Source organism: Dunckerocampus dactyliophorus, chromosome 12, assembly GCF_027744805.1.
Source record: "Dunckerocampus dactyliophorus isolate RoL2022-P2 chromosome 12, RoL_Ddac_1.1, whole genome shotgun sequence".
Taxonomy (NCBI): domain Eukaryota; kingdom Metazoa; phylum Chordata; class Actinopteri; order Syngnathiformes; family Syngnathidae; genus Dunckerocampus; species Dunckerocampus dactyliophorus.
This window is the reverse complement of record NC_072830.1, coordinates 5,920,404-5,948,385: the sequence shown is the minus strand read 5'-3', so window position 1 is coordinate 5,948,385 and position 27,982 is coordinate 5,920,404. Positions and strand designations below refer to the sequence as shown.

General features: G+C 43.1%; 4 protein-coding genes across 10 annotated transcripts; 2 read left to right on the top strand and 2 right to left on the bottom strand.

The window, feature by feature from the left end:
• The first annotated feature begins 30 nt into the window (after positions 1-30).
• supt5h (SPT5 homolog, DSIF elongation factor subunit) lies at positions 31-22,616 on the top strand. 3 transcript variants are annotated; one of them, XM_054793443.1, is made up of 32 exons: positions 31-864; positions 977-1,021; positions 1,879-2,007; positions 9,264-9,362; positions 10,750-10,903; positions 11,009-11,077; positions 12,645-12,656; positions 12,734-12,803; positions 12,879-12,947; positions 13,344-13,409; positions 13,493-13,523; positions 13,605-13,673; positions 13,763-14,014; positions 14,898-14,987; positions 15,052-15,122; positions 15,232-15,337; positions 15,497-15,587; positions 15,676-15,812; positions 15,919-16,074; positions 16,169-16,315; positions 16,393-16,539; positions 16,612-16,737; positions 16,863-16,947; positions 17,057-17,164; positions 17,238-17,340; positions 17,446-17,552; positions 17,646-17,751; positions 17,861-18,019; positions 18,099-18,267; positions 18,370-18,567; positions 20,179-20,274; positions 20,369-22,616. In XM_054793443.1, the coding sequence occupies exons 1-32, from the start codon at positions 670-672 to the stop codon at positions 20,507-20,509; spliced, it is 3,603 nt and encodes a 1,200-aa protein (XP_054649418.1). In that variant the 5' UTR covers positions 31-669; the 3' UTR covers positions 20,510-22,616. The 3 variants fall into 3 exon arrangements, with proteins under 3 accessions (XP_054649418.1, XP_054649419.1, XP_054649420.1); XM_054793444.1 differs by lacking the exon at positions 12,645-12,656; XM_054793445.1 differs by lacking the exons at positions 31-864; positions 977-1,021; positions 1,879-2,007 and adding an exon at positions 8,807-9,087.
• On the bottom strand, positions 7,774-8,591 carry triap1 (TP53 regulated inhibitor of apoptosis 1). The gene has a single exon (XM_054793525.1). The coding sequence runs from the start codon at positions 8,457-8,459 to the stop codon at positions 8,235-8,237; it is 225 nt and encodes a 74-aa protein (XP_054649500.1). The 5' UTR covers positions 8,460-8,591; the 3' UTR covers positions 7,774-8,234.
• rnaset2l (ribonuclease T2, like) lies at positions 20,722-27,832 on the bottom strand. 3 transcript variants are annotated; one of them, XM_054793499.1, is made up of 10 exons: positions 27,672-27,832; positions 24,304-24,354; positions 23,292-23,494; positions 23,010-23,077; positions 22,877-22,934; positions 22,744-22,811; positions 22,502-22,615; positions 22,379-22,427; positions 22,216-22,290; positions 20,722-21,017 (listed from the first exon to the last, which is right to left on the bottom strand). In XM_054793499.1, the coding sequence occupies exons 3-10, from the start codon at positions 23,487-23,489 to the stop codon at positions 20,838-20,840; spliced, it is 810 nt and encodes a 269-aa protein (XP_054649474.1). In that variant the 5' UTR covers positions 23,490-23,494; positions 24,304-24,354; positions 27,672-27,832; the 3' UTR covers positions 20,722-20,837. The 3 variants fall into 3 exon arrangements, with proteins under 3 accessions (XP_054649474.1, XP_054649475.1, XP_054649473.1); XM_054793500.1 differs by lacking the exon at positions 27,672-27,832 and having other exon boundaries at positions 24,304-25,910; XM_054793498.1 differs by lacking the exons at positions 24,304-24,354; positions 27,672-27,832 and having other exon boundaries at positions 23,292-24,292.
• Positions 23,306-27,862, top strand: LOC129190854 (cytochrome c oxidase subunit 7A2, mitochondrial). Of its 3 annotated transcripts, none has more exons than XM_054793522.1 (5): positions 23,306-23,513; positions 26,925-26,979; positions 27,283-27,369; positions 27,459-27,543; positions 27,707-27,862. In XM_054793522.1, the coding sequence occupies exons 2-5, from the start codon at positions 26,965-26,967 to the stop codon at positions 27,763-27,765; spliced, it is 246 nt and encodes an 81-aa protein (XP_054649497.1). In that variant the 5' UTR covers positions 23,306-23,513; positions 26,925-26,964; the 3' UTR covers positions 27,766-27,862. The 3 variants fall into 3 exon arrangements, with proteins under 3 accessions (XP_054649497.1, XP_054649496.1, XP_054649499.1); XM_054793521.1 differs by having other exon boundaries at positions 23,472-23,634; XM_054793524.1 differs by lacking the exon at positions 23,306-23,513 and adding an exon at positions 23,584-23,625.
• The last annotated feature ends 120 nt before the right edge of the window (positions 27,863-27,982 follow it).

Below are 27,982 nucleotides of genomic sequence, written 5' to 3'. Positions count from 1 at the left end.
TTTTTTTTTTTACGAAAAATCTGCAACTTTGCGGAGTTGCAAATGCTGAATCCCGAGTGTGTGGGCAGCCACTGGAGCGCTTTTGTATTGTCGCACAGAAGTGACCATTTTCCATCCAGTCAATGGACAGAGGTGTGTTTAGCTCCACCCTCAACAAGCTTAACAAAAGCGTGACATTAAGTGTTGGTTTTGGGAACCTTTTTAATGGACTTTGTATGATTTACCATAAGTGTCCTTGGATCCCTTGAAAGGGGCTGTATCAACCAAAATAATAGATATTTAAAAAAAAACAAGTTAATATTATTCATGGACATGCTGTATGTACTGATTGGTGGAAACAGGTCTGCAGGAAGTGAAAAAAATAATAGCTTGTCTAAAATTAAATGAAAAATTCCAGTAAGTGCAAAGATTATCTTTAAGTTACATAATCCTTGAGTGACTAATAAAGATGTGCTGGATACATGGAGCTTGTCTCTGAGTGGGAAAAAAAAGCTGTGTGGGAAAAGAGGGAAAAGAGGCGCGGCGCAGAACGCCGCCCTCATTGTCTATCCAGCAACAATGTGGGACGGACTCCAGGACTGCACAACACAGGAAAAGACAACAGTATGGGCTTTTAAGCTTCTCCTTCATCTCTGTGGAAGCTAGACCATATGCACTGTCTGATGGCAGATGTCTTGGGCGCCTTCCTCACTTTGTGGCTCCTTACCTGGATGCGTTAAGGATGATGGCACCATGCTGAGAGGAAGGTTAGCTCTTATGGGCATGGTTTTATGTGTCACCTGTCTGTTTGACGTGCAAGCCAAAGTCTTTAGCAGGGACGTCGTCAAACAGGTGGAGATCCTCATGGAGAAAGACCCGACTCTGGTACGAGCAGAGTAGATTGCATTGCTGACAATAACTAATTACGCAGTACTTAAAGGAAATGTGTTGTTGTTTGCCGTGAAAAGATGCTAACTTTGTGTTTCTCCCTGTGAAGTGTGTAGGCTGCAAGCTCTACACACCCACCTTCACAGACTACAAGGTCAGTGGTGTTCCGTCAGGGTCAGCAAAGCCTTCTCTGCTGGCCTAAATATTATCAGTTTTATTTACAGTGTAAATTATATATATAAATTATAATAATTATTAATAATAATAATTAATAATATAATAATATATATATTTGTTCCATTAATTTGTATTAATGTATTCCAAACAGTCTATTATCTACATTTCATAGTGTGTTTGTTGGCTGTATTGCTGTATGCTGTATGTTGGATTTTTTTTGTCCAATCAGATTTAAGCTTCTATGTGTTGCCATGTCAGCCATGCAGGACAATGTCACTTCAAATCTATTAGCAATTTATCAGACTTTGGATTTACCTCACAGAGCTGGCCTACAATAACATCAGCATTTCTCCTCTTGTCCTTTTGATCTTCTCCTTCTCTAAAACAAACATCAGATAGGATGTGAACATCCATCCATTTTCTATACCGCTTCATCCTCATTAGGGTCACGCTGGAGCCTTTGGGTGACAGGCGGGGTACACCCTGCAGGGCACATATAGACAGACAACCATTCACCATCCAATGGACAATTTAGAGTCTCACCTGCATGTTTTTGAGGAAGCGGGAGTGCCCGGAGAAAACCCACACGCACATGCAGAACATGCAAACTCCACACAGAAATGCCCAGGGGAGAATCGAACCCAGGTCTTCCCGATCTCCAGACTGTTGGCCAACGTGCTAACCACTAGACCACCGTGCGGTCCCAGGATGTGAACATGAAAGAATTGAAGCATTGTTTTATTTTTTCAAAGGCCTTCCTTAAAAGGGCCAAAGATGTCTGCTGAGGTTCCACATGGTGTCTTTACAGCATAATACTTCTTTCTCTGTCTGCAGCGCTGTCCCATCACCACCCTCAAGTGTTTTTCTGCAGAGGTCAAAGTCCTCCTCATGGAGTGGGAAGTCCATCCCAAACCCCCACTGGAGCGGGGCCTCAAGTACCTCGCGGCGCAACTCCCCCTCCAGGTGACGAAACAGGAAGTGACAACACAACATAGTTTGCAGGGATTATATACATGTATAATTATTAGGGCTGAAATGTAATCAGTTTTTAAATTAATTAATCATGATTAATCACCATAAGAAACGATGTCTGAAATATGAAATAATATTTTTTCTGTGTTTAACAAAAACATAAATGACAGGACAGGATTATATATACAGGTACTCCCCAAAAAAATTGAATATCAAGTAAAAGTTGTTTTATTTTGGCAATTTAATATAAAAGATGAAACCAACAAATTTTATTGAGCCGTTACATGCAAATTGACATTTCTCAAGCAGTTCCTTGTTGTAACTTTGCCGATTAAGATTTTCAGCTTATTAAAACCACAAATCCACAAACTCAGAAAATTAGAATACTGTGAAAAGCTTCAGTTTTGTAGGTTCAGAGTCCAATTCTAATCAGGCAAGTAATCCAAAACACTTGCAAAAGGGTCCTGAGCCTTTAAAAAGTCTGTCTTAGGTTGGCTCAGAAGAGTTCCGACAAGGGGAAGACTGCTGACAGTTGTGCAGAAAACTCTCATTGACTCTCAAGTCAATGAGAATTGAGAGTGGACAAACAAGTGGAAGGAAGAAGTGTGGAAGAAAACGGTGTACAAGCCGAAGAGATGACCACAGGCTGGAGAGGGTGGTCAGGAAAGGGCCATTCAAAAGTGGGGGGGAACTTCATAAGGAGTGGACCGATGCTGGAGTTGTTGCTTCAAGAGAAACAACATGCAGGCGGATGCTGGAAATGGGCTTCAAATGTCGAATTCCTGTTGTCAAACCTCTCCTCAATAGTAATCAGCACCAGAGGCGCCTTTCTGGGCAAGAGAAAAGAAGAACTGGTCTGTTGCCCAGTGGTCAAAAGTCCTCATATCTGATGAGAGCAAGTTTTGCATCTCATTTGGCAACAAAGGTCCCAGAGTCTGGAGGAAGACTGGAGAAGAGTATGATAGAAGATTCATGAAGTCCAGTGTTAGGTTTCCCCAGTCTGTGATGACTTGGGGATCCATGTCAGCTGCTGGTGTTGATCCTCTGTGCTTCGTTAAGTCAAACATAAGCGCAGCCGTCTAGCAGGACATTTTACAGCACTTCATGCTTGCTTCAGCGGAACAGCTTTATGGAGATGCAGACTTCATCTTCCACCAGGACTTGGCACCTGCTCACACTGCTAAAAGTGCAAAGTCGTGGTTCAACGACCCTGGGATTACCATGTTTGATTGGCCTGCAAACTCACCTGACCTGAACCCCATAGAAAATCTGTGGGTCATTGTCAAGAGAAAACTGTATGAGAAGAGACCAAACAGTAAAGAACAGCTAAAGGCCGCAATTGAAGCATGCTGGTCTTCCATAACCCCTGAGATATGCCACAAACTGTTAGCATCCATGCCACGCCGGAAATGTCAGTTATTCGGGCTAAAGGGGCCCCAACCAAGTACTAAGTACAGGTGCAAAAGTTTGTTTTGGAGGTCTAACATTTTTTTATTTAAAATCCTTTTTTACATTGACTTTATGTAATATTCTAATTTCCTGAGTTTTTTAAGCTGCAAGACCTGATCAGCAAAATCCAAATAAATAAAAACTTGAAATATATTGATTTGCATATTATTTGTTTATATAATATGTCAAATCCATCTTTTAAGTTCCATCCATCTTCTATACCGCTTCTCCTCTTTAGGGGCGCGGGGCATGCTGGAGCCTATCCCAGCTGACTTCGGGCGACAGGCAGAGAACACCCTTTTAAGTTGAATTGCAGAAATACAACAAACTTTTCAGGATATTCAAATTTTCTGAGTAGTACCTGTATTTGTATGTATTAACGGCCCCAAATTAAATGAATGTCAATCACGCTAAAAGATACAACACGGGTCTAAAAATCTATTTGTCTAATACTGGATGGACACTTCATACTCCACATGGGAAGCAAGCCACTGATCTGTACTAGTAAGTCTGGATAGCTCATACGTTGCACCGCCCATGCAAGCCGCTGAAGCCAAAGAGACGCCATCTTACCACTCACATCTTGACTACATTGGCACAGCGTACGTAGTGTACAAAGCAGATGAAGAGGCGCGCAGAACATCTATATTTTAAATTAAAAAGCGGGGAGATTCTCCCATTCCTTCAAGTAATGCAACCTTCATCCCTTAAAAACGATTTGATACGTTATTCTCCATCTTTTGGCTATATTAAATGTACTTTTTCCCCTTCCAATTCTCATTGCCTTTGGGACAAAATTCTACTCTGCACCCTGGCTCAGCACTCCCCTATAGCAATGCATAGTTTTACTCCTCTAGAAAGAGATTTTAATTTTATCTGCATATCCCATCCCTTTTTGGACTAAAATCCATGGTCATGATCCTTGACTTTTTTTTCTTACTTTCATACAATTCACTATGCTCTCGTCTGTACAAAATACGAATCATAAAAGAGAGTGACTTTGGACAAGTTTTAAAATCATTTAACATTTTGCTGATTTTTTTTGTTTGTGTTATGAAATAGAAATAACCTCTTTTCTGATATAGAAATATATTTTAACAAAAAACACAGGAATAATATGTAATATAATATGTAATAATATATAAACATTGTCTCCATATGGGGGTTCATTTGAAATTCGGGTAAAAAAAAAAAAAACATTTTTAATATTTGCAAGCAACCGCAAATTATTTAGTAGTCTAGTCGCGGTTGTTTGTTTACATATCCCCCACGGCCCCCTATGTAAAGCCGTTATGACTCAGGTATGGTATGATATCAACAGAATTTTTAAAAAATTATCATACCAGAGTCCTTATGACTAACCTCAAGCACACCTGTAGTGCGAGGTTAGTCTGAAGACTAACTTTGCATTTAGTGTGAGTGGGTAACAAACTAACAACAGACTTAACAACTCACAAGTTCTCACATAAGTCATTGTCCGAGAAGCCACTGATCTGTATTATATATCTGGATAGCTCATTGGCGATGACTTGTGAAGTCCAACGGCCGCCATATTGCTACTCGCAAGAAACACTTCTCGGGCAAGCTGTTGCATTCGTGGTGAATTTATTTTATTAATTCGGATTGGACACAAATTTCGACTTAAGATGCCTGCATGTGCAGCTATTAACTGCACAAATCGCCAGTTCAAAGGCTGTGGACGAACATTTCACGTGTAAGTATGATTGAAATGTTGATCTATGATTGATAATTTAAGGGTTTTGCACTGTCGATCTCTCAGATATTTTCGATCGTGTAAAATTCCTCTGATTAAATGTATGTCCAGAATTGATACATTGACCCGGCATGACCCTTCATTTGGATCAACAACACATTTTTTTTTTGCCGCTGAATGACTGACGTAAAAGGATTCATTCATATGATATGTTCTGGAAAATAATATTACTGAACATGCATACCGGTATGTTTGAGATTGCAAACAACATATTGTCTTACCCAAAGCATATGGTTTTGTTTCAGTGTTACTGTTTTTTTTCTGTGTGTGTGGTTGTATGTGTTTATGGTAATTATACATTATGGTTATAAAATATATTTCTATATCAGAAAAGAGGTTATTTGTATTTCAAGATTCAAGATTCAAGAGTTTTATTGTCATATGCACAGTAAAACTGGTGGTTCTGCTATGCAATGAAATTCTTGTTTTGTTCATTCTCCCAAAAAAGAAAGAAAGAAAAACACAAGAAAATGAATAAGAACAGAAGAAACATTAATACCAATAAATTAAGCAACAACACAACAACAACATAAGAGACATTAATACAAACAAATAAATCAATAAAGTGCTATGAGTGTGTGTTGCGTGCGGCGTGTGTGAGTGCTTCGTTGAGAAGCCTGATGGCCTGTGGGTAAAAGCTGTTTGCCAGCCTTGTGGTCCTGGACTTCAAACTCCTGTAGCGTCTGCCTGACGGTAGGAGTGTGAATAATGAGTGTTGTGGATGTGTGCTGTCCTTGATGAGGTTGTGTGTTCTGCGTAGGACTCTAGATTTATAAATGTCTTGCAGTGAGGGGAGGGCTGCCCCAACAATGTTCTGTGAGGTCTTGATCACCCGCTGGAGTGCCTTCCTATCACGTGTTGTACAGTTACCGTACCAAACAGTGATGGAGGCGGTAAGGACACTTTCCATAGTGCATCTGTAGAAGCAACTAAGGATTGTGGTGGACATGCCAAATTTCCTCAGTCTTCTCAGGAAGTACAGTCTCCTTTGCGACTTCTTGATGATTTGTTGGGTGTTGTGAGACCAGGTGAGGTCCTCGCTGATGTGTGTGCCAAGGAACTTGAAGGTGTTCACCCTCTCCACCTCAGCCTCATCAATAAACAGGGGTCTATGCGGCTCCTTTTCCCTTGTTCTTGGGTCGATGATCATCTCTTTGGTCTTCTCTGTATTGAGATGGAGATTGTATTGAGATTCATAGCACAAACAAAAAAAATAAAAATCAGCAAAATGTTAAACGATTTTAAAACTTGTCCAAAGTCACTCTCTTTTATTACTCATATTTTGCACAGACAAGAGCATAGTGAATTGTATGAAAGTAAGAAAAAAAAGTAAAGGATCATGACCATGGATTTTAGTGGAAAAAAGGGATGGGATATGCAGTTAAAATCTCTTTCTAGAGGAGTAAAACTATGCATTGTTATAGGGGAGTGCTGAGCCAGGGTGCAGAGTAGAATTTTGTCCCAAAGGCAATGAGAATTGGAAGGGTAAAAAGTACATTTAATATAACCAAATGATGGAGAACAACGTATCAAATCGTTACTTGAAGGAATGAGAGAATCTCCCCGCTTTTTAATTTAAAATATAGATGTTTTGCGAGCCTCTTCATCTGCTTTGTACACTATGTACGCTGTGCGAATGTAGTCGCGATGTGAGTAGTAAGATGGCGTCTCTTTGGCTTCAGCGGCTTTCACTCCGGCGTGCGACGTATGAGCTATCCAGTCTTATTAGTACAGCTCAGTAGTGGAAGCAAGCTCATTCTAGCAAAACTGCTACCAGTGCTCAGCTAGCTTCTTTCTCAGAAGGTGCATCAAGTGCATCCCGTACCGCCCAGGTACAAGTTGCTGCTGCGTTCATGGACACTTGGACTTCACAGAAAAAGGCTACAAATGTTCTACTTATAACAGACATCAATGTTACACAAATAGACTTTCAGACACTGATTTTAGATTATCTTGTCCACACAGCCAGAGTCTGAGTCTTGTCAGTGTGAGCTCCACCAGGAGGAAGACGCCAAAGAGTTCCTCTCACAGCTTAACAAAACGGTGCAGGCCATCAACATGGAGGCCATCTGAAGGCCTTTCTTCTCTGCACCGGTTCCAAATGGAGACACTTTTGGATGGGAGTTTTGCCCTGCTGACAATTAAACTTAATGCAGGTTTCTGTGAACAGACTGTTTTATATTCCACGAGACAACATTTCTTATTCCGCAGCAGGATTTGGAGCTTAAAACGTTGCCCTCCCCCCCCAAAAATCCTTCATTGCATTAGCACCACATTCTTCTGCAGTGATGGATGTGGCAGGTTAACCTTGATCCACCTCTTCAAGAAATGTGATACAACAGTCTTATCAGTACACAGAAGTCTTTCACAATTCCCCCCGCCCAGACAGTTTACTGTGTTGTCGTGTCATGAACGCGTGCGCGCACGCACACACACACACACACACACACACAGAGCAAGCTGTCAGAACTATTAGTCCAACTATTAGTCAATTCACATTTCACTAGCAAAGAACACGTCGAAGAACGTGCAAGTCAGAACAAAGCAGACATTTTATTGGGCAATGAACATCAATCATCACAAAAATGACACTCTGTTTTGCTGCAAAGATCGCAGAGAAAAGTCTTGTCTTCATCATCCGTGTCTGCAGTGTGCTCCAAGGGTCAAATATGGTGGAAAAAAACAAACGTAAAGAAACAAAAAGGTCCAAATCATGTGTTTGAAAAACAGTGTACTGTGAATGAGGAGACGTATATTAAATGTGCTAATAAGATTGTTAATGTTGATCAATGCACTTCCGTCGACATTCAAAGTTGTTTATGCTATTAAAAAAGCAGACATCAGTTCAATCCAGAATTCACGTTTTGTTCCAATTACTAAAAAAAACAACTTCAGTTCCGGTTGAGCTCTTTCTGTGCGCATGCTCATAAGGCCCAGCCTCGATGGGGCCGTTCGGCGCTGGGAGAGTTGACTTATTGGTCCCTCAGCGAGGACATCAGCTCTCAGGCTTGTCCTTGTTGGGCCCCATGAAGTCCAGTCCGTCGACGGGGATGTCCTTGTCCTTGATGGCCTTCTGCACGCAGCGCTGGTACACCCGGAAACTCTCCGTGCATGGGTCGCCGCTCCTCTCTCCCTTCAGGAACTTCTCGGCGAACCAGCGGTTAAAACACTGGTCGTACTCCCGCTTCAGGTCCGTGCAGGCTTCGCCCACGCTGTTCATGTTGCTGAAGCTCTTTAACGAGGAGCTAAACACCTCCAACACACGCACACTCTCAGCAGATTTACCAAGCTACGGCTGGCGTCAGAGCGTAACGAAGATCGTTTTTTGAGAGTACGCTCACTCGTCCAGCAGTTGCAATTCCCTCAAATATGCTTTGTGGAAATAGTCAAATCAAAAATTAATTGAAGGTAATCCTGATACAGTAATGAGGAGAAGCTGTACAGAAAATGGATGGATAGATACAAGAATGTCCCCTGATGGCTATGAGGAGTATACGAGATGACGTGCGAGCAATCTGATTAGATACTTGGTAAATTTTATGATCCACGTGTCATCATTGAATAATCATGTTCTCCGTTATCTTCTCGCAGAACCCAAGGCATAGCTACCGCCACCTTATCCACTCCCGTCCTTTTAGGTTGTTTTCGTTTTCAAATTAAGCATAGGTCCGAGTGAAACGTCTTTACTTTCGACATATCAGCTACCCAAAGTCACGCGAGACTTGCCAGTTCCCCGGAAATCTTGCGAGTCTACTGGCTGCGTGAGAGTCGTTTGAGTGATAGAAACAAGCTGACATTTCTCACACATTTCACTCAGCAGTTATCTTGCAAGACGTGAAGTAAAACAGGTAAGTAACACTTCATTAGTGGCAGGCGCTTTTTAAGCTACCAGGAAGGTATCAATGGCGCCAACCAGAGCATAGTGACACCGATCGGCCTCGCGAGGTTGTTAGCTTAGCTTGAGCCGACCAGGCTGCGTTTAAGCCAAGTTGTTTTCATTGTTGTTTGTTGTTTTTTCTTTCAGTCACTTTGGACCAGGAAGATGTCTGACAGCGAGGACAGCGACTTCTCTGACAACCAGAGTGAGCGAAGCAGCGACGGTGAGGCCGAAGAGGTGGAGGAGGTATGCTAATGCCAACTGCTCTTCAGCTATAAGCTAACAATAACAACATTAACCAATTGTGCATAGTGTGTCGCACATTCAACATTTTGACTATAAAATTAATTGAACTGCATACGGTACATCACTATCGCTTTGTTAGTCCCACAGTGGACAGGGTTTCCCCTAGGATTTTTTGAAGCTGTGGTGGTGTACTGCTGCTGTGTTGCTGAGAGCACTGTCAACATTGAAATGGCACTTTATTTACAAAGCACATCACTGTGTGCTCATTTGTCATTAAATACACGTGTCATGTTTGATTATAACACTTAAAATACTAAGAGGTGAAGCTAATGTTCTCTTGTGAACTATTCAACATCAGCTGGTGAGATACCTGTTGGAGACCCCTGTGATAGCGTCACTGTTAAAGCTGTACACACTACGTGTTTCTTTTGCACAACTTTGAAGACAAGCCATTAGTATTGGAATGATAACAAGAGAGAAGACTGAAGTGACAAAGTAAGTTGTGGTGATGATCGATGAATGTTGTATCCCATGAACCTAATAGGCACTTGTAGCTCTGAGCTAGCTAGATGCCGCCAGCCAGGGATGTAAACAAAGATACCAGAAAGTGGAATGAGATTGAAACGAGCGATCACACAAGATGGCATAGATGGGCTTAGCATGTGACAAGCTGTCGTCAATTGGCTACACATTTTACGGGCTCTTAATTCTCCCGATTAATAAGAAACAAAGTGAAAGTCAACACAAGACCTGGTCACATGCACAGTGCCAGCAAGGCAGACAGGCGGTTCCGGTGAACGCTTACCAAAATAAAGCGCAGTGAAACATTTTTATGGTATTTTAAATCGTGTTCAAACTAATTGTGGTCAATATGTGTGTTTAAAAATCAGCTATATATGTATCGGTATAGCATATATATCCATTCATACAATATATGATGTAAAAAAAATTTAAAAAACAAATATTTAAGGTGTGGCGCCTTTTATTTTGTCGTGGCGCACCGCAACAGTCAGTTACGTGTAGCGGAAACCCTAGTGGATCAGTTCACATTTTACAGGAACAAATGGTAGATAATAAAGTATTGTCAACCTCACTGTTGTCTAATTCAGTCCATAGTCCAGATTGAGTGCAAACAAACCATGCTATGTAGTCATTTGTACGGCAGTGGCAAACTGAATGCTCCCCACTTTGCCTTCAGTGGGTTAAACATGACACAGCAACATGTAAACACCCACTGTTTTCTCTCAGATAGTCCATATTATAGACTTACAGTCAGGATTAGATCTAGAGTTTTAGAGCGGACAGTGGTGCAGATATCTTAGAGACAGGCGGCGAGTAATCTAGCCAAAATGAGTTTCAGTGTGTGTCTTTGTGTCTTGACGTTTAGGAGGAGGCGGCCAGTCCAGTGGGCAGTGACAAGGTAGCAGAGGAGGAGGGCGAGGACCTGGATGAGGACGAGTATGATGAAGAGGAGGAGGAAGACGATGAGGACCGTCCAAGGAAGAAGCCGCGACATGGCGGGTTCATTCTGGACGAAGCTGGTACGAAGAGCCCATCTTTCTTTTTTTTCTTGTTTTGCTTGTTTGGTGTTGTTTTTAACCTTAACCTTTTTTTTTGTCTCCAAACACTACCCTTTCTTCTCCCAGATGTGGACGATGAGTACGAGGACGAGGAAGATCAGTGGGAGGTAGGAGCGGAGGACATCCTGGAGAAGGGTGAGGAACTAAATACATGTAGAAGGCTTTCCCAGTGGGGTTTAAATATCTGAATGAAGGTCACAAACGCAGCAGGGATATGTCTTCATGAAACAATGAACACAAGCTTTGTTTTGATAAAGGCACTAGTGTGAACTGTCGTGAAGCGTGTGTGTTGTCTGACCTCTGAATCTCTTTGTCGTTGGTGTCCCTCTCTGTCGTGCATGTCCTCTTCAGCTAACGGTAATTGACATTCTTCTTCCCTCTAAACTCACGTCATTTGTGTTTGAAAGAGAATGGAATATCACCTCCCTACATGTTTCATTTATGTTGCACACTTTAATGTTCTCAGCACACTTGTGATTGTATGGCCCGCGCAGGTAGCGCCATCACTCATTGTCTCAACTAGGGATGGGCATTAAACAATTTTATTATTAAGCACGTTTTTCCCCTTATAAATTCCTTTTTGAGTTGCATTCCAACAATGCAGATAAGTGGACAGTGACTGCCACGTTCACATGAAACAAATACAGCAAACAAATACAGAACACATTCTGAGGATCCTAGCTAAACATTGTTACATTCAAATGAGCCAAGTTTGAAAATAAATTGTTTTTTGTCTGTTGACACACTATCTGTACTTATTACTGTTGCACACGTATACAGTATTGACATATTTACCACAAATTGTCACACCAAATTATGGTCCCTTTCACTTTTTCTACGGTAGCCCATTTAGGCAGCAAAGTGATTGGGCCTGATTTAATTCAGATTCAGATTTAGAACTTTATTGATCCCCTAGGTAGGGTCCCTTGGGGGGGGAATAATTGCATCCCCTGGTAGTTACTGCCAAGTTAACCATTTCTTCCAGTCATTTCCATCCATTTGTATAAAAATGTCCCAGCTACAGAATAACATTTTGGTGATACAATGTACATGATGATGTACATGATAGAAATATCTGATGAATGCCCATCCCAAGTGTGAAACCAGATTCCTGCCCATTAACAAGTGTAATCATGATAAAATGATGGACACACAAACCTCTGTTGGGTAATGTGAGAAGTTTATGCCTGCTGGGTGAACATTAATATGCTCTAAGTTCTCCCCAATCGTCTCTTGTGGTAAGTCAAAGTTTTTTAGGCAATGCAGAAGACTTTTCATAGACTTCACACAGGTGGTAAACCTTGGCAATATTGTCTTCATCACTCACCATGACAACATGTTAGAAGCCAAACCCTAACTATGTCTACATATCATATTTGTGAAAGCTGGAACACTAGAAGAGCATTTTTAGTAGCTCCGTGCACTGACGGGATGCCAACACGGACTTTGCTTGTGTCTGCAGTCATCATTAATGTCTGCTTTTGTTTTTCTCCCATCATGCTTTGTGTTGCCACTGCCCGACTCCACCCTGATTTTCTTTCCCACACTCAACATTCTCCACCTTCAATATCTGTCTTCTCATCTTCTTCCTCAACAATTTCATCCTCCACCTTTCCTTGCGTTACGCCTCAACCCTCATGTCAACCCCCGCACCTCACCCTCATCCTCCCTCCTCTTTCTCTATGGCCGTGCTCCTGCACAGAGGAGGCTGAAGGTAAGTCTCGTCTTCATCGCTCACAAAACACTTGTGTCATTGTGTTCAAGCTCTTCTTCTCTGCCTGCTTCTTTAAGCGTCCAACATCGACCACGTGGTCCTGGATGACGATCATTCTGGTTCCAGAAGGCTGCAGAACCTCTGGAGGTGACCATGATGTGGCTTACATTTAGACGGGACGATTATTTTACTCAGACAAACACATTTGTTTGTGATGCACAGAGACTCACGAGAGGAGGCGCTGGGGGAATACTACATGAGGAAGTACGCCAAGTCCTCAGGAGGGGAGCGGTGAGTATTTTGCTTTTTCTTTGGCGCCATGTTGTCTGTTCTTTCCCGTCTTTGAGCTTCTGACACTTTCCTAATAAAAGTCCTTGGCAAAAGTATTCAACGCAAAGGGTTTTTAGTTGTTTTATTTATTTATTTATTTATTTATTTATTTATTTATTTATTTATTTATTAACACTTCTTATTTGCATACTTCTCATGACCTTGCTATGTAAGTGACACCTTTCACCGCTATTTCTGGATTCCAGTGTAGTTTCGGGCCTACAGTCACTATTATATATTTAACGTTTTAATGATTCAAACAAAAGTGCTGCATTTTTTAAAATACTAGTCAATATTAAAAGTGCAGTATTCCAATGCAGATTGATGGAGTTTGTCTTTTCTTCTTCTGTGGTGTAGCTACTCTCGAGGGTCCGAGGAGCTCTCTGATGACATCACACAGCAGCAGCTACTTCCTGGAGTCAAGTATGTAAACAGCAATCCACCAATCAAAAACAAGATGCCCAAAGCAACTTGTTTGAGCCTTAAACTGTGTTTATCACTGTCAGGGATCCTAATCTGTGGACAGTCAAGTGTAAGGTGAGAATCCTGCAACTCCTCATTTCATCTCACACGTGCACACACACATACACACTAACTCACGGTGTCATGTCTTCTCAGATTGGGGAGGAGAGGACAACAGCCATCGCGCTGATGAGGAAATTTATCGCCTATCAGTTTACTGATACAGTAAGAAGCTTTGAAGACTGCAGTTAAGAGTCCGATTTTCTTTTTGTGCGCACAGAGTGAAGTTTAAAGCTTAACTGTCGCTCCCACAGCCGCTCCAGATCAAGTCTGTGGTGGCCCCCGACCACGTGAAGGGCTACATCTACGTGGAATCCTACAAGCAGACGCATGTCAAAGCGGCCATCGAGGGCATCGGAAACCTTCGCATGGGCTTGTGGAACCAGCAGATGGTTCCCATCAAGGAAATGACGGACGTCCTTAAAGTGGTCAAAGAGGTCACCAACCTGAAGCCCAAATCCTGGGTCAGGCTCAAACGAGGCCTGTACAAAGACGACATTGCACAGGTACTTTTGGAAACACTTGGTTTCCTCGGCAACACATTAGTTAGGGGTGACCTGATATAACTTTTTGACTTCCAATCCAATATTGATATTGCAGCTTTGAATATCGGCTGATGCAATATTGATTCGATATCACATAACTTATGCGTACTTCTGTTATTTATTTTATAGTGTGGAATATTAGAAAAGCATGACTCATACATGCATTCATGACTTATTTTGTAGTGTGTGTTGTTAGAAAAGGCTTGATCAAGTGATATTAGGGGAAAAACTCACCCATTTACTTGCTTATGCATGTGGTGTATAGTTTCATCTACAATGTAGTGGTAGCTAGGCGTAATATAGAGATGTTCGAGGTGCTCAATGAAATGTTTAAACCCAACATTACTCACAAGAAGGTCTCGCTCTTTACTGTTAAAGCTAATGGACTTTTTGTCATCCCGTGGGAGTTTATCGTGTGATACCGCTTCATGTTCACGATAAGGTTGGTCGTATTGAACTTCCACAGTTCTGTGCCACCATGGGAAACTTGTGCATGACAAATATTGCGCTCAGCTGCAATGGCTTTTTACTGCCACGTGGCTGACAACATTCCTGTTCCTTGCTACTTTGTTAGCACACTAGCAAACACTGTTGTTGTGATGATCACTTGGGCTCTATCCAGTTGATGCTGGATAGACGCAGTGAGGCAGAGTCTGGAATTGACTGCTAGTCTCGGAGTACCAATATCGGAGTTTTGAGATGCAGGCTGATTTAATCTTTTTTTGTTTGTTTTCTTTATGCTGGTATCGGGCCGATATCAATATCAGATCGGGACATCCCTAATATTAGTGAAGTAGTTAAGTGTTGTTTTAACATGAGTGGATTTCTGTTGCTTGATCTCCAGGTGGACTACGTCGAGCCGAGCCAGAACACCATCTCCCTGAAGATGATCCCTCGCATTGACCTGGACCGCATCAAGGCCAAGATGAGCTTGGTAGGTCGAGGTCACACACACACACAGTGGTCAGTGACTTGTACCTCTTTTTGTTTGTGTGCAGAAAGACTGGTTTGCTAAGAGAAAGAAGTTCAAGAGACCTGCTCAGAGGCTGTTTGATGCTGAAAAGATCAGGTAGGCATTCACAGGTTGCCTACTAATATCTTGTAAAGTCAATACGACAAAGTCACTTAAAAACAATACTCAGGTGTATTTGACTGCTGTGGGAATATTTTATTGACAGGTCGCTTGGAGGGGAAGTCAGCCATGACGGAGACTTCATGATCTTCGAGGGGAACCGTTACAGCCGCAAGGGATTCCTGTTCAAGAGCTTTGCCATGTCGGCTGTGGTGAGCACAATGCCTTCTGATGATTCCCTCACTAAACGTTCTTTAATTCAGTGCAAAGCACATTACATTCAGTGTCCACTAAGTCAACCACACCCTGTGTGCACATGTAGCTTGATTTGAAGACTTTTACGATGCAGTGTTTGTGTCCTCTTGAGACAGATAACAGACGGTGTGAAGCCCACTTTGTCAGAGCTGGAGAAGTTTGAAGACCAGCCAGAGGGAATTGATCTGGAGGTGGTCACAGAGTCAGGTGTGCGAGGAGGCCACTGAGGGTGTAACGAGCACTTGAAAGTGTCGGCTGGGTACAACCAAGTGTGTGTGTGTGTGTGTGTTTGCAGGTAAGGAGCGTGAGCACAACTTGCAGGCCGGTGACAACGTGGAGGTGTGTGAGGGGGAGTTGATCAACCTGCAGGGAAAGATCCTGAGTGTGGACGGCAACAAGATCACCATCATGCCCAAGCATGAAGACCTGAAGGTACACATACCCACCATTTGTATACCGTATGCACCACACTTAACACTTTTCAGAGAACAATACAGTCTTCACAATCCTCAGTCCCAACAATATGACCTTTCTGCAGGACCCCCTAGAGTTCCCAGCTCACGAGTTAAAGAAATACTTCCGCATGGGCGACCATGTGAAGGTGATTGCCGGGCGTTATGAAGGTGACACAGGTCTCATCGTACGAGTGGAGGAGAACTTCGTCATCCTCTTCTCTGACCTCACCATGCATGAGGTTCCTGCTCGTCTCCATCACACATTATTCATTGGAGTACAGAGTCAGCCTGATGAGCCTATCTGCTTGTTTCCGGCTCATTTCCTGCCTGCAGCTGAAGGTGTTGCCCAGAGATCTGCAGCTCTGCTCAGAAACGGCATCTGGCGTTGACGCGGGGGGTCAGCACGAGTGGGGAGAGCTGGTGCAGCTGGACCCGCAGACGGTGGGAGTCATTGTGCGGCTGGAGAGAGAGACGTTTCAGGTGATTTTTCCATGTGTCCACATGTAGCAGCCTTAGAGACGTGAACAAGTGATGCCACTGAGCCCTTCCCCTCACAGGTGTTGAACATGCACGGGAAAGTGCTGACGGTGCGCCACCAGGCTGTCAACCGCAAGAAGGACAACCGCTTTGCTGTGGCACTGGACTCGGAGCAGAACAATATCCACGTAAAAGACATCGTCAAGGTCATTGACGGCCCACACTCGGTAAGGACACTAATGGCTTTCATTCGATAATGTGGCTTTCACGCTAAAATTAAAAGTTTGTGCCACCTCCAGGGGCGTGAAGGTGAGATTCGCCATCTTTTCCGAGGATTCGCTTTCCTGCATTGTAAGAAGCTTGTGGAGAACGGAGGAATGTTTGTATGCAAGACCCGGCACCTCGTTTTGGCTGGTGGCTCCAAGGTCAGTCCCTCGTTGTTTGACATTCATCCACTTGCATTGTCTGCTCACATGCCCGCTTCCATCTCTTGATCAACTAACTGAACTCAGTTGGTGCACGTGTTGACACAGTTGATTGTGTCCTTCAGCCCAGAGACGTGACCAACTTCACAGTGGCAGGATTCGCTCCCATGAGCCCTCGTATCAGCAGCCCCATGCACCATGGCGGCGGCGGTAAGTGACTCCCTCTGGCTCATTTAAATGTGACCCATTAGTGGAAACCTCGGGCTGCTTTCACCTTTGGGTCTCCCGGGTGTTTGATGCAAGTGTCATCACCCTGCAGGTGCACAGCAGCGAGGGGGAGGTGGAGGCGGTATGGGGCGAGGCCGAGGTCGAAGAGACAACGAACTGATCGGTCAGACAGTTCGCATCTCTCAGGGTCCTTATAAAGGTAACAAAGGTCACAATAACAAAGCCACGGTGTTTGTATTTCATCTCCAATAGAGTATGTTGACATGTCCCAGGTTACATTGGTGTGGTGAAGGACGCCACAGAGTCGACAGCCAGAGTGGAGCTTCACTCCACCTGTCAGACCATCTCAGTAGACAGACAGCGCTTAACCACCATGTGAGTCACCATCTTTCAACTCTTTTGTTTTGTTTGTTTTTTTTTTCCTACCATAATTTGCAACACATTGTTATAACATGGATCCACACTCCTCCTATTCATCAGGGGCGCACAGAAACACACTGGAATGACTTCCACCCATGGGCGCACCCCCATGTACGGCTCAGGCTCCAGGACGCCTATGTGTGGCTCTCAGACGCCGCTGCATGACGGTGAGATGCTTGCTGTGTGATTGATTCATCTTTAAGATGATTTTGGCCTAGGGTAATGCCATGCTCTCACACACCCTCTTTTCTCCCCACCAGGAAGCCGCACACCTCACAGCGGCTCGCAGACGCCACTGCATGATGGGAGCAGAACGCCTGGCCAGAGCGGAGCGTGGGACCCTAACAATCCCAACACACCCTCCAGGTGAAGTGTATACGTACACGCGCTCAAACATACACACAAACACAATCGGGGTTCCCACAGCTGATTGAAAATGCTTTAATGGTAATATTTCCTGGTCTTGTCTCTTCAGGAACGATGAGGAGTACGACTTTGGCTATGATGACGAACCCTCGCCCTCCCCTCAGGGCTACGGGGGGACCCCCAACCCGCAGACACCAGGTTACCCAGAAGTCCCCTCCCCACAGGTCAACAATCAGTACAACCCTCAGACACCTGGCACACCTGCTATGTGAGTACTGTCTGATGGACACAGGTTTGATTTCTGCTCTCCGACCAAACATTCTACATGTCACGATGTGCCCATGCAGGTACAACACAGAGCAATATTCCCCCTATGCTGCCCCCTCCCCTCAAGGCTCCTACCAGCCTAGTCCTAGTCCTCAGAGTTACCACCAGGTTGCACCCTCACCTGTAGGCTATCAGAACACACACTCTCCAGCCAGCTACCATCCAACCCCTTCACCCATGGCCTACCAGGTAACGTCCATACTTTTCATCGCAGAATGACTGCTGATGTCACAGCTTATCTACTCGGTAAACAGGACAACTGTACACATGTAATCCTCGTCTTTGACACAGGCCAGTCCTAGTCCCAGTCCAGTCGGCTACAGCCCCATGACCCCCGGAGCGCCCTCTCCTGGTGGCTACAACCCTCACACGCCAGGTTCCAACATCGAGCAGGGTGGCAGTGACTGGGTGACCACCGACATCGTGGTTCGAGTCAAGGACTCATTTATGGACCTGATGGGACAGACAGGGGTCATCAGGAGTGTCACAGTGAGAAACTTGAATATCTTGTTGTTGCCATCCATTACGGTGGAACCTGCTTAAGTTGGTCCCGCTTTTGTCACCAACCCGTCCCAGTCCATTATTATTATTATTATTATTATTATTATTATTAGATATATGTAATAATTATTAAAAAAGCATCCACCTAATTCAACAAATGTGCAATGGATGTGCTGTCGTGAGGCGTAGTGATGCCATCTGATGGTTATTGAGCAAGTCAGCTTGAGGCAGGAGAGAGAAGAAAAAAAAATAAAAGACAAGACACCATGCTCGTTCCCACAACACAATGACTGGCATCACGCAGCAGAGTAGGGCCCTGCCCACACGGTAACGTACCTGGTATTTTATTTTATTTTATTTATTTTTTTAGGGTCGGTTTAAAAATAAAAAAATTGTGTCCACACTGTGCCTGATTAGTAGTCTCATCCAGCCATGAACGGATCACTAGGTGAAAACCTAGTTACACAAGGCAGATCTGCATGTGGTGTTGTAAATGGGCAGGCAGACTGAACCACGTGACACACCAAACAATAGAAGAAGAAAGAATGCATGCGCACAAGTCCATCATCTTCGACTTGTGTAGACTTACGAGAAGTGGAATTACTTCTGTGAGCCATTTTGGATTATAAGACAACAAAATATCAGGAGACTGTTGACTGGTGTGAGTCATGCCACTAGAAACATTCCAATATTATGTTGCTGTGTTGGTTTGTCACTTCTGGTCACGTGACTGCAACAGGACAGTGATGTCATCAATTTCAGAAAGTAGCAACTTGGTTGTCTATATGGCAACGACAAGCTGGTGTTTTCAGATTTTCCCACTTTGCAAGCCGTTTTTAAAAAATACCGTTTCAGGGCACCCAGAACACAGTTTCCATGTGGATGATAGGCTGAAATGGTAAAATACTTGAAAACTTGAAAAATGACATGAAAATGTTTCCTTGCGATGGCCCAAATATGGCAGAACTTGGTCTTATCCCCCTGGTGGTGTGTAATGGTACAGCTGCCAGCTTTTAAGGCAGAGATGACATACTGTATGTCGATGGACATCCCAGCAAAGGGCTTCAGCTATTTGTCTTTTTTTAATTTGGTTAATTTATTTTATTTATTGTACTAAAATATTATTGAACAACTTGTTTCTCATGTATTCGTGTTACTCCAAAACATGCATCTAACTAAGTTCAGGTTCACATAAAATAGTGTGAAGTATAAAAATAATAAAATTCTGCTGAGAGCATTTGGCCATGGACTCCAATATCGTTTGAAAATAGAAGAATCCAAATAATAATATGCACAAATGGGGGGAAAACCATGTCAACAACGTGCCGTAGGTTGAATAATCCTTTAGCATCAGACATTCTTCTTTGTCTCTGGACAAAACCACAAGTAAATGTGCAAACAATGGTTAGTTTCTGTTTCAGTATTGGTCATGTCGACTACCGCTTATGTTGACCAGCCAGTCCAAGGGGCGTCGGGATAAGCGAGTTTCACTATATTTTATTTTTTGCAGTTCTAACAGATAAAACATTAATTGCATCTGGGAGGGATAATTAAATACTTGAATCACAAAGAGGACGACTTGTCTTCTCCTGTTTGCAGGGCGGGATGTGCTCTGTGTTCATGCAGGAGTCCGAGAAGGTCGTCAGTGTCAGCAGCGACCACCTGGAGCCGGTCACCCCCACCAAGAACGACAAAGTTAGTGCTTCCAGACAAACTATTTTGACGCTCTCCTTTGAGGTATCATTAAAACGGTTGTGAAAGCGGTGTGGGGATGTTTGTGTGGTTGCAGGTGAAAGTCATTCTGGGAGAACACCGCGAGGCAACTGGGATCTTGCTGAGCATCGACGGCGACGACGGCATCGTACGCAAAGTGCTTGACAAGCAGCTGATGATCCTCAACCTGAGGTTCCTGGGATGTCTGGGTCACTGAGGCCCACACACACACACAGCCACATCCTCCCTCTCACACATCACATGGATTTGTGTGGCTCATCAGAATTTTACTGCCCAGATAAATGTTTATGAATCCTTCTGTTTTTTTATGTTTGCATCTTTTTGTTTGATTCAATTCTTGCCAGCTCAGTTGGCTTTTAGTTACCATGGCTTCAATAAACTGTCATCAGGCCAACACATATTGTATTTTTTTTTAATCAGCTTGTAAAAGGGAACAATAGGAAACGTCATGTATGTCACATTTGTGTAAGTATTAACTTGTACGAGGTTGCCGTGGTGTGGAAGCAGCTTCTGGCGCTGTGTTGTCATTCGCAGGGTTGCAGCGGCCGCAGGTGGTCAATGGGGAAGAAGTAGAAAGAGCCCTCAGATGGGCAGGGGTGTCCTTTGGAGATGGGTGTGGTCCCCAGGTTGTAGTCATGGTGAGCACAGCCCACAGTCATGTTGCGAGACAGACGAATCTTCACCTGAAACCACACCTCCCGTTCCTGAAGGGGTCACAAAAGTTTTTTTTTCTTCTTCTTCTTTCATGTGTCTCATATCTAAAACTGCATCCCAAGAGCAACTAGTGTTTCCCAACCTTTATAGCATATGTGACGGGAAAAATCTCATGTCACACCACCAAATTATGCGACAGCGCCGTTAGTAGGACAAGTGGCGGTTCTGGCTTGAATGACGCCCTGGGCGGGCTGAAGCTGTGCCACCCCCGACCCCCTGACAGAAATTCCCACTACTCGTTTTTCTTTAGACATTTTTTGTAATTACAAAATATATGTATTAAGTTAGAAATTGCCACAAAAGCCTAAAATATATTAATCAGCAAAAAATAGTAACCATACAAACAGAATGGAAAATTATTTTTTTCCAGTGCACAAATCCTTCAAGTTCAAGCCTTCACAGCCCCCCTTCCCTCCACCTCAACACACACTCCAACAACTGTTAACATGTTTTTTTCCCAGCTACAGACAGGTGCTCCAAAATATTTCACAAGTTCCCCTTAAATTGCAGATCCACATCACGTGGTGGAATGTTTGCTCACTTTTGAGTAGCGAGTTGCTACTAGTTGGGGGCTCGAGTATCACGCCTGTAGAGGGCGCCCATCTGCCACACATACGCTGACTTGATGAGGATATGATGAGCGCTGAACATTAGGATTTTTTGTTCTTTCCCCCCTCGCGTCGCCTCCAGAGAATACCGCTCTGGGCAATTTCCCATGTGGCCCATAGCTAGAACCGCCACTGACTAGGACAGCCCTTCTGACAGCGTATTGATGCATTTATAGCTCTGCGGTCCTCAGGTGGCGAGCGTTTGACGTGCAATTCTCCGTTAAAACGATAGGGGGTATGACTGGGTAGCTTCCGGTGTCATAGTAAACAATGGCGACTGGCAACATCCACGTAAAACTAACGTATTGTAACGACGAGTTATTGTTGTAAAACTGATGACCTCGCTATGAATGTTATTTCTTAACTGAGGGCGTGCGCTGACTGTGTTTGAACTACTGCTGGCGTGAAGGTTGGCAATAAAACCAACTCTGAATCAGTTCGCTCAGCTGCTCAACTTGCTGCGGTTTTTTTTGTTATAACGAACCCTTCCGGAAGAGTGGAAAACCGGAAATGATGTAGCAAGGACGGCTAACCAACAGAGGGTTTGGAAGGGGGCGTCCAGCCTTTAGATTTGATTTACCTGGTCGTCTGTGACACACTGGATCTCACACTTGTCGCCAATTAGAGGAACCAGAACGTTCAACACCTCAGACAGCTGTCAGTGCACAAACACACCCACACACACTTGAGCGTCCTTCACAGAATACTGAGCTGATTTTGGTGTCACGTTCGGAAGTTGTTACCTTATAGGGTCGTTCACAGGACGGCCTGATCCCACCATCCTCCAGTACTCTGCAACACGCACGTGCACCTTTTAATAAAACATGTCCACAGGTTGTCATGGTTGTGTGTGTGTGTGTGTTAACTTTTGCAGGTCGAAGTGTTGCCGCAGTTTCAGGCATGTCTGGAAGTATTGGAGCGGAGAGTTCAATCCCTCCACGCACGCCGCACACACTCCATGTTTCTCCCACTCCTCCTTCCTGGTACACAACACACACAACACAGTGGTCCTTGTGTATCATAGGATGCATCACAAAGTGACTTCCTGTCTCTGTGGTCACAAGCTTCCTGAAAACCCGACCACTGCAGCTTGCCTGATGGTTCGCACCAAAAATGGAAGTTGGATCTGCTTTTGATTAAAGAAGGCCACTGTTCTTCCAGAAACTCCTGCACCTCCTGGGGGGACAACATGAAGCAATCATCTGTCAGCACCTCAGCACGGTCGTCTGTTGCCGTCTCACCTGAATGTCAGACAAGAAGATGGGCCAGCAGCTGCAGCATCTCAGCGCCTTCATGGGCCTGAAAGCACAGAGAGACGACATGGGGTCACCGGGGAGGTGAAAGGTGAGGCCTTACTAACTTGATGATGTTTACCACAGGCCGTGGATCAACCACGTGTTGACACTGGGAGGAATCTTGCACAGAGAAATGTTGTCTAGAGACTGACAGATGGAAACACATCATTTCCTGGAAGGTCAAAAAACTCTTCCTTCCTTCCATGCCTCCTAATCTCCTGTAATGCATCCTTGCTCGCGTCTAACTTCCTTCATTTTCTTTCTTCTTCACATCTTACATCACCTCTTCTCTCCCTTTTACCTTTACAACACTCGGCTTGTGAATGAGTGAATGTTTAGCAGTGAGGATGAAGAGGGTCACCTGACAGAAGCCTGCAGGCCATTGCAGCGTGAACGTGAGACACTTCCATGAACAAGGCAAACTGTTGCTCAGCTCTTCGTATGGTCGGCCATGTTTGTAGTCCTGCGCGTGGCCTTCCCACGCAGCAGTGACGTCAGACAGCAGAGCTGCAGGACTCAGACACACCAGAAGAGACAGCAGCGAGCAGAACATCGTCATTGGTTCTGCAGAAGTTTGGAAAAGGTACATTTTAAAACATATTTCATTGTCATTGCTGCTCTGGAGTTCAGCAGAACCAGGGTGGAGCCGGGCCAGGGACACCTCGCCTCGTCTGCCTTTGAGCCATTACGGGGCGGTAGGGACAGTGAGTTCAGTTCCACTGTTTTCATGCAACGTAGCATCTGTAATTTACTGTTATGAGGCAATTATTTCTGCGTTTCACATTTTCATGAGCATTTTCGAGTTCCAACTATATTTTAACTTTTGGTTTTAGTATAAATGCTGCTTGTTGCACTGCAATCTGGATCGTGTTCATACTCGACTCCACTCAACTGGAGACGGGTTCGGCAGCGATCCTTCTCTGAGTTTTTTGGTTTTGTGATGGACTACCTTAGTAATAACGTTTGATTGTACATGACTTCTAGCTACGCATACCTGTATGCCTATTTGCCCTCCATCTCGTTGAGTCATTCACAACAGCCGAATATGACGTCACGCGAAACCCAGTAATGGGGTGTTATGTCATGTCACAGGGCTCTAACAATGTTAAGACCTGTATTTACAAGGTCTTAACAGGTTTTCTACGCTCTAGCTATGAACATATTTGATTTATATATAAGGAATTCTACTTCCTAATTCACTTATCACGGTAAGGTCAGGAAACAATAAGTCAGATGATAAGATCCAAATGTAAACATTCCATGATCAGTCTATTAGAATAACACAAAGTCATCTTTAGAAGTACTTAGAGTAGAAAGTAATAATATAAGTGTCATGTAGATAAGATAAAGTGACAAAGAAATAGGGGGCTTACCAGAAATGTGGCGTTGATGCACTGACCTTTGTGTACGTTCACACTGGCTTCCTTTAGATAAAAAGGGAAATGTAACTCGTGGGGGGGGGGGGACAGAAAAACTATTATACTTTCTCCTTTGTATATGCTAGAATTATTTCATGACGGAAGTGAACAGAGGAGAAAGTCCCTAGAAGGAAGTGAAAAGCTATGCTCGCATGCCTGTTGTAATATTAGTAACCAAATATTGTTTATGTTAACGTTAACAAAAATATTGACATCACAGCTTCACACTGCTCTTTATTCAACTGAAGACAAGAACGGTAATTGTTTATATAGAACATTTAGTATATAAGGTTACAGTGAAGTACAGCACGTTTGGAGGCGGTAGGCGGCTCGATCCAAATATCGATAGTATTGATACCAAGGGTAGCGTCAGTATCGGATCAGTACTAGCCTGATGAAGATTGCCATTTTTCAGTATCTATCAGGGCTGTCAAATGATTACAAATTTTAATCAGATTAATCAGTTTTCAAATTAATCATGCTTAATCACCATTTGCAACTATGTCTGAAATATGCCAATTTTTACAGTATTTTAATGAAAGAAAGGTAAAAGACAGGACAGGATAATATATATGCATGTATTAACAGCTCCAAATTAACTGAAAATTTAAATCAAGCTAAAAGATAGCACATGTCTGAAACTCTATTTGCCTAACACTAGTTAGCAGATAGCAGAACATTTGAATCACACTTTAACCGTGTTATAATGAGTAATGAGGGGTTGCGTTCAAAGACGCCACGTAACTTAAGTTTAGTTCACATGTTTTGAGTTATTTTCTGGGGTTTCCGAGCATACTTAGTTGCAGAAAATTGTACTTCCGTATTTAGAGTTACAAAGTAGGTGATACGAATATCCACTTATAGTTTTTCTTTGTCTTGCTGTTTATTTAGACCACACATACACCCATAATAAAGACGTTGTTGTGATGTTCGGTGTGTCCCTGAATCCATCGTGTGACAATGAGTAAGTGTCGTTCCGAGGCTAAACGGACTCGAGGCGTGTTTGTGAGTTGGAGATACATATACTACTGTTGATGTGCTCAGGTCAGAATAAAGTTATAAAAGAGCGTCTGACTCTGTGTGGAGCTACACTGTGCCGCCGTCTGTCGTCATAACAGAGAGGCATCTCTTGTCATGATGCGTATGCGTTAATTACGCAAAAAAAAATTACGGAATTAATGAAATAAATGAGTTACCCGCGTTAACATGCTATTTTTGACAGCCCTAGATTCTACATACAGTATATATTCACAAGTATTGTGTGTGTGTGTGTGTGTGTGTGTGTGTGTGTGTTTTCTGTTGTGTTGTTCATATTGTTATATTGTGTGCAAATTCAGGGAATAAGTTCTTGGACACAGGAGGGCTCTGGGGCAAAAAGCCAAAGACAGACAATAGTTTTTTACTTATTTTGCACTGTTGACTTGATTTTGTCCAAACAATTATATGGAAATTTGTATTGTTTAACAATGCTATTATTGTGCTTCCTTGTCTTTTATTGTTGTACTGTGAAATTGAATTGAATATTGAATAATAATTGAATAATTGTTCAAAGTATTTTCTTTTTGTGTGTCTAAAGTCTTTGTCCAGTATTTTATTGTAAGGTAATCATATTCATGATTAATAAATGAACGGCAAAATCATTCAAGTTTCTTCAATTTACAAGTAAAAAAGTACATTAAAAAAAGCCACTTCAAATTTCACGGTTTCACTGTATGACAGTTTTTCCACAAATATATGAATTAATAAATCATGCTGTTTCGTGGTTGAATACGGTCTGTTAGTAGTTAAAAAAAAACTATTCACATGTAAGCAAAATGTACATATTTTTTTGCCTAAATTAAGCATTTTCAAGCATAAAAATGGCCAAATGAACTAAAATACAGGCATTCATTCACACAGGACATCATGATATGCAGTATTCTACACTGGTCACTATATGTCAGTAATGTTCGGGGAGACACACAAGCACCTGACTTGATTGCCGGAACAACATGATTTTATTGCAGGTTTTATCTTCCAACAGGCACAGTAATCCCGAATAGGGTTTACTGTTGTAGCCACAACCCATGCCAAAGTAAAACTCAACTCTGAAACCGTGACGCCACTCCCTGTCCGCCTGCAACCTGTTATTATGTCTACTATATTGGGTAATACGAGTGTAAAAGTGTAAAAGGCTTGCTATTTCATGTCTAGAAGGCTCTAATTATGTGAAACATATTTAGAAGGTCGTAAACAGTGTTTGTATGCTCTAACTACAAATATCATTAATTTATTAAAAAAAGGAATTCTACTTGCTTTTTGTAATTGAGATGTATGTCAATGTAGAACAGATGATAGACGATAGACTAAGATAGAGGATAATTAAACTCCATACTGTATGTTTGCACTGCTTCCTAAATGCTCAACATTGCTTTCTCATGAAGTTTGAATCACAAAGAGGAAAGAGAAACAGACATACAGTAAGAGGAAGTTGTGTTGCCGTTTGTCCTCTGCAGCGGACCATAGTTCACTGGCACACATTCACTTTGTGTGTGCGTGTGCGTGTGCGTGTGCGTGTGCGTGTGTGTCCTTGATAGGGTGAAGCAGTCAGCGACAGAGGACTTTTGACTGGCAGACATGAATCAGTTTGTGGTAAATGGTCTTCTTTTCTTCCCCATCGTGCATGCGGTTCATGTGGAATGCTTCTCAAAAGAGGTCAAATGACATTTTGCTGACACAGGAGGCAGTTGACCTTTGCACTGAGGCTCAGTGTGTCGCTCCGAAATAGCCAATGACGCTAACAGTTCCATTTACTTAACCTTGTTTAGGGCTTCCACTACAACTAATAAACACGACTTTCATTTTTCAATTTCGCCACAGACTGTTTTGTGTTTGGGATTATTGTGGCACGTGTCTTTGTTTACCAAGTGAAACTTTTCCAACTTGTGCTTCCAGAGAGTTCCGGCTCTGATCGGCCGGACCTTCAGTACATCTAACAGACATCTGAGGAACAAAGTTCCAGAAGCCCAGAAACTCTTTCAGGTTTGGTCAAGTGGTGGCTTAACACTTTGCGACCTCTAGTGGCCGCCTTTGTCTAATACACACTGCGTTGTATCTTGTATGGGTAACAGGAGGACAATGGACTGCCGGTCCACATCAAAGGGGGGGTGGGTGATGTTCTTCTGTACCGCGCCACGATGACACTGACTATTGCAGGTCAGCACTTTTCAAACTTTCAAGTACAATCACTGACCTTTTTGGGTTTTTGGTAATGGTTTTGATCATTTGGAACAAGCAGAACAAAAAACAAAGTTACACTGAAGTACATCGACGTGTACACTTACACGAGTCAACATGTCAGTATTGTTGTCCTCCATAGGAAGTTGTTACTCCATGTACTGGCTGCTCGTGGCCTCCATGCCTCACAAGAAGGCTTAGATTCACCTGGGCTCCGTCTACTTCCTGCACAAGACTGTGTATTAACTATATGATGAGTTCACATCCATGTCAAAGTGTATAAAGAAGCTTCCCAGCCGCAGTGTTCTCTGTTTCTCAAAGAAGTGTTGATATAAGAATGTCAGAGATGACCACATTCTTCTTACTTTGCTGATAATTCTCACATCCTCACTTGTAGAACAAACATTAATCAAGTTTA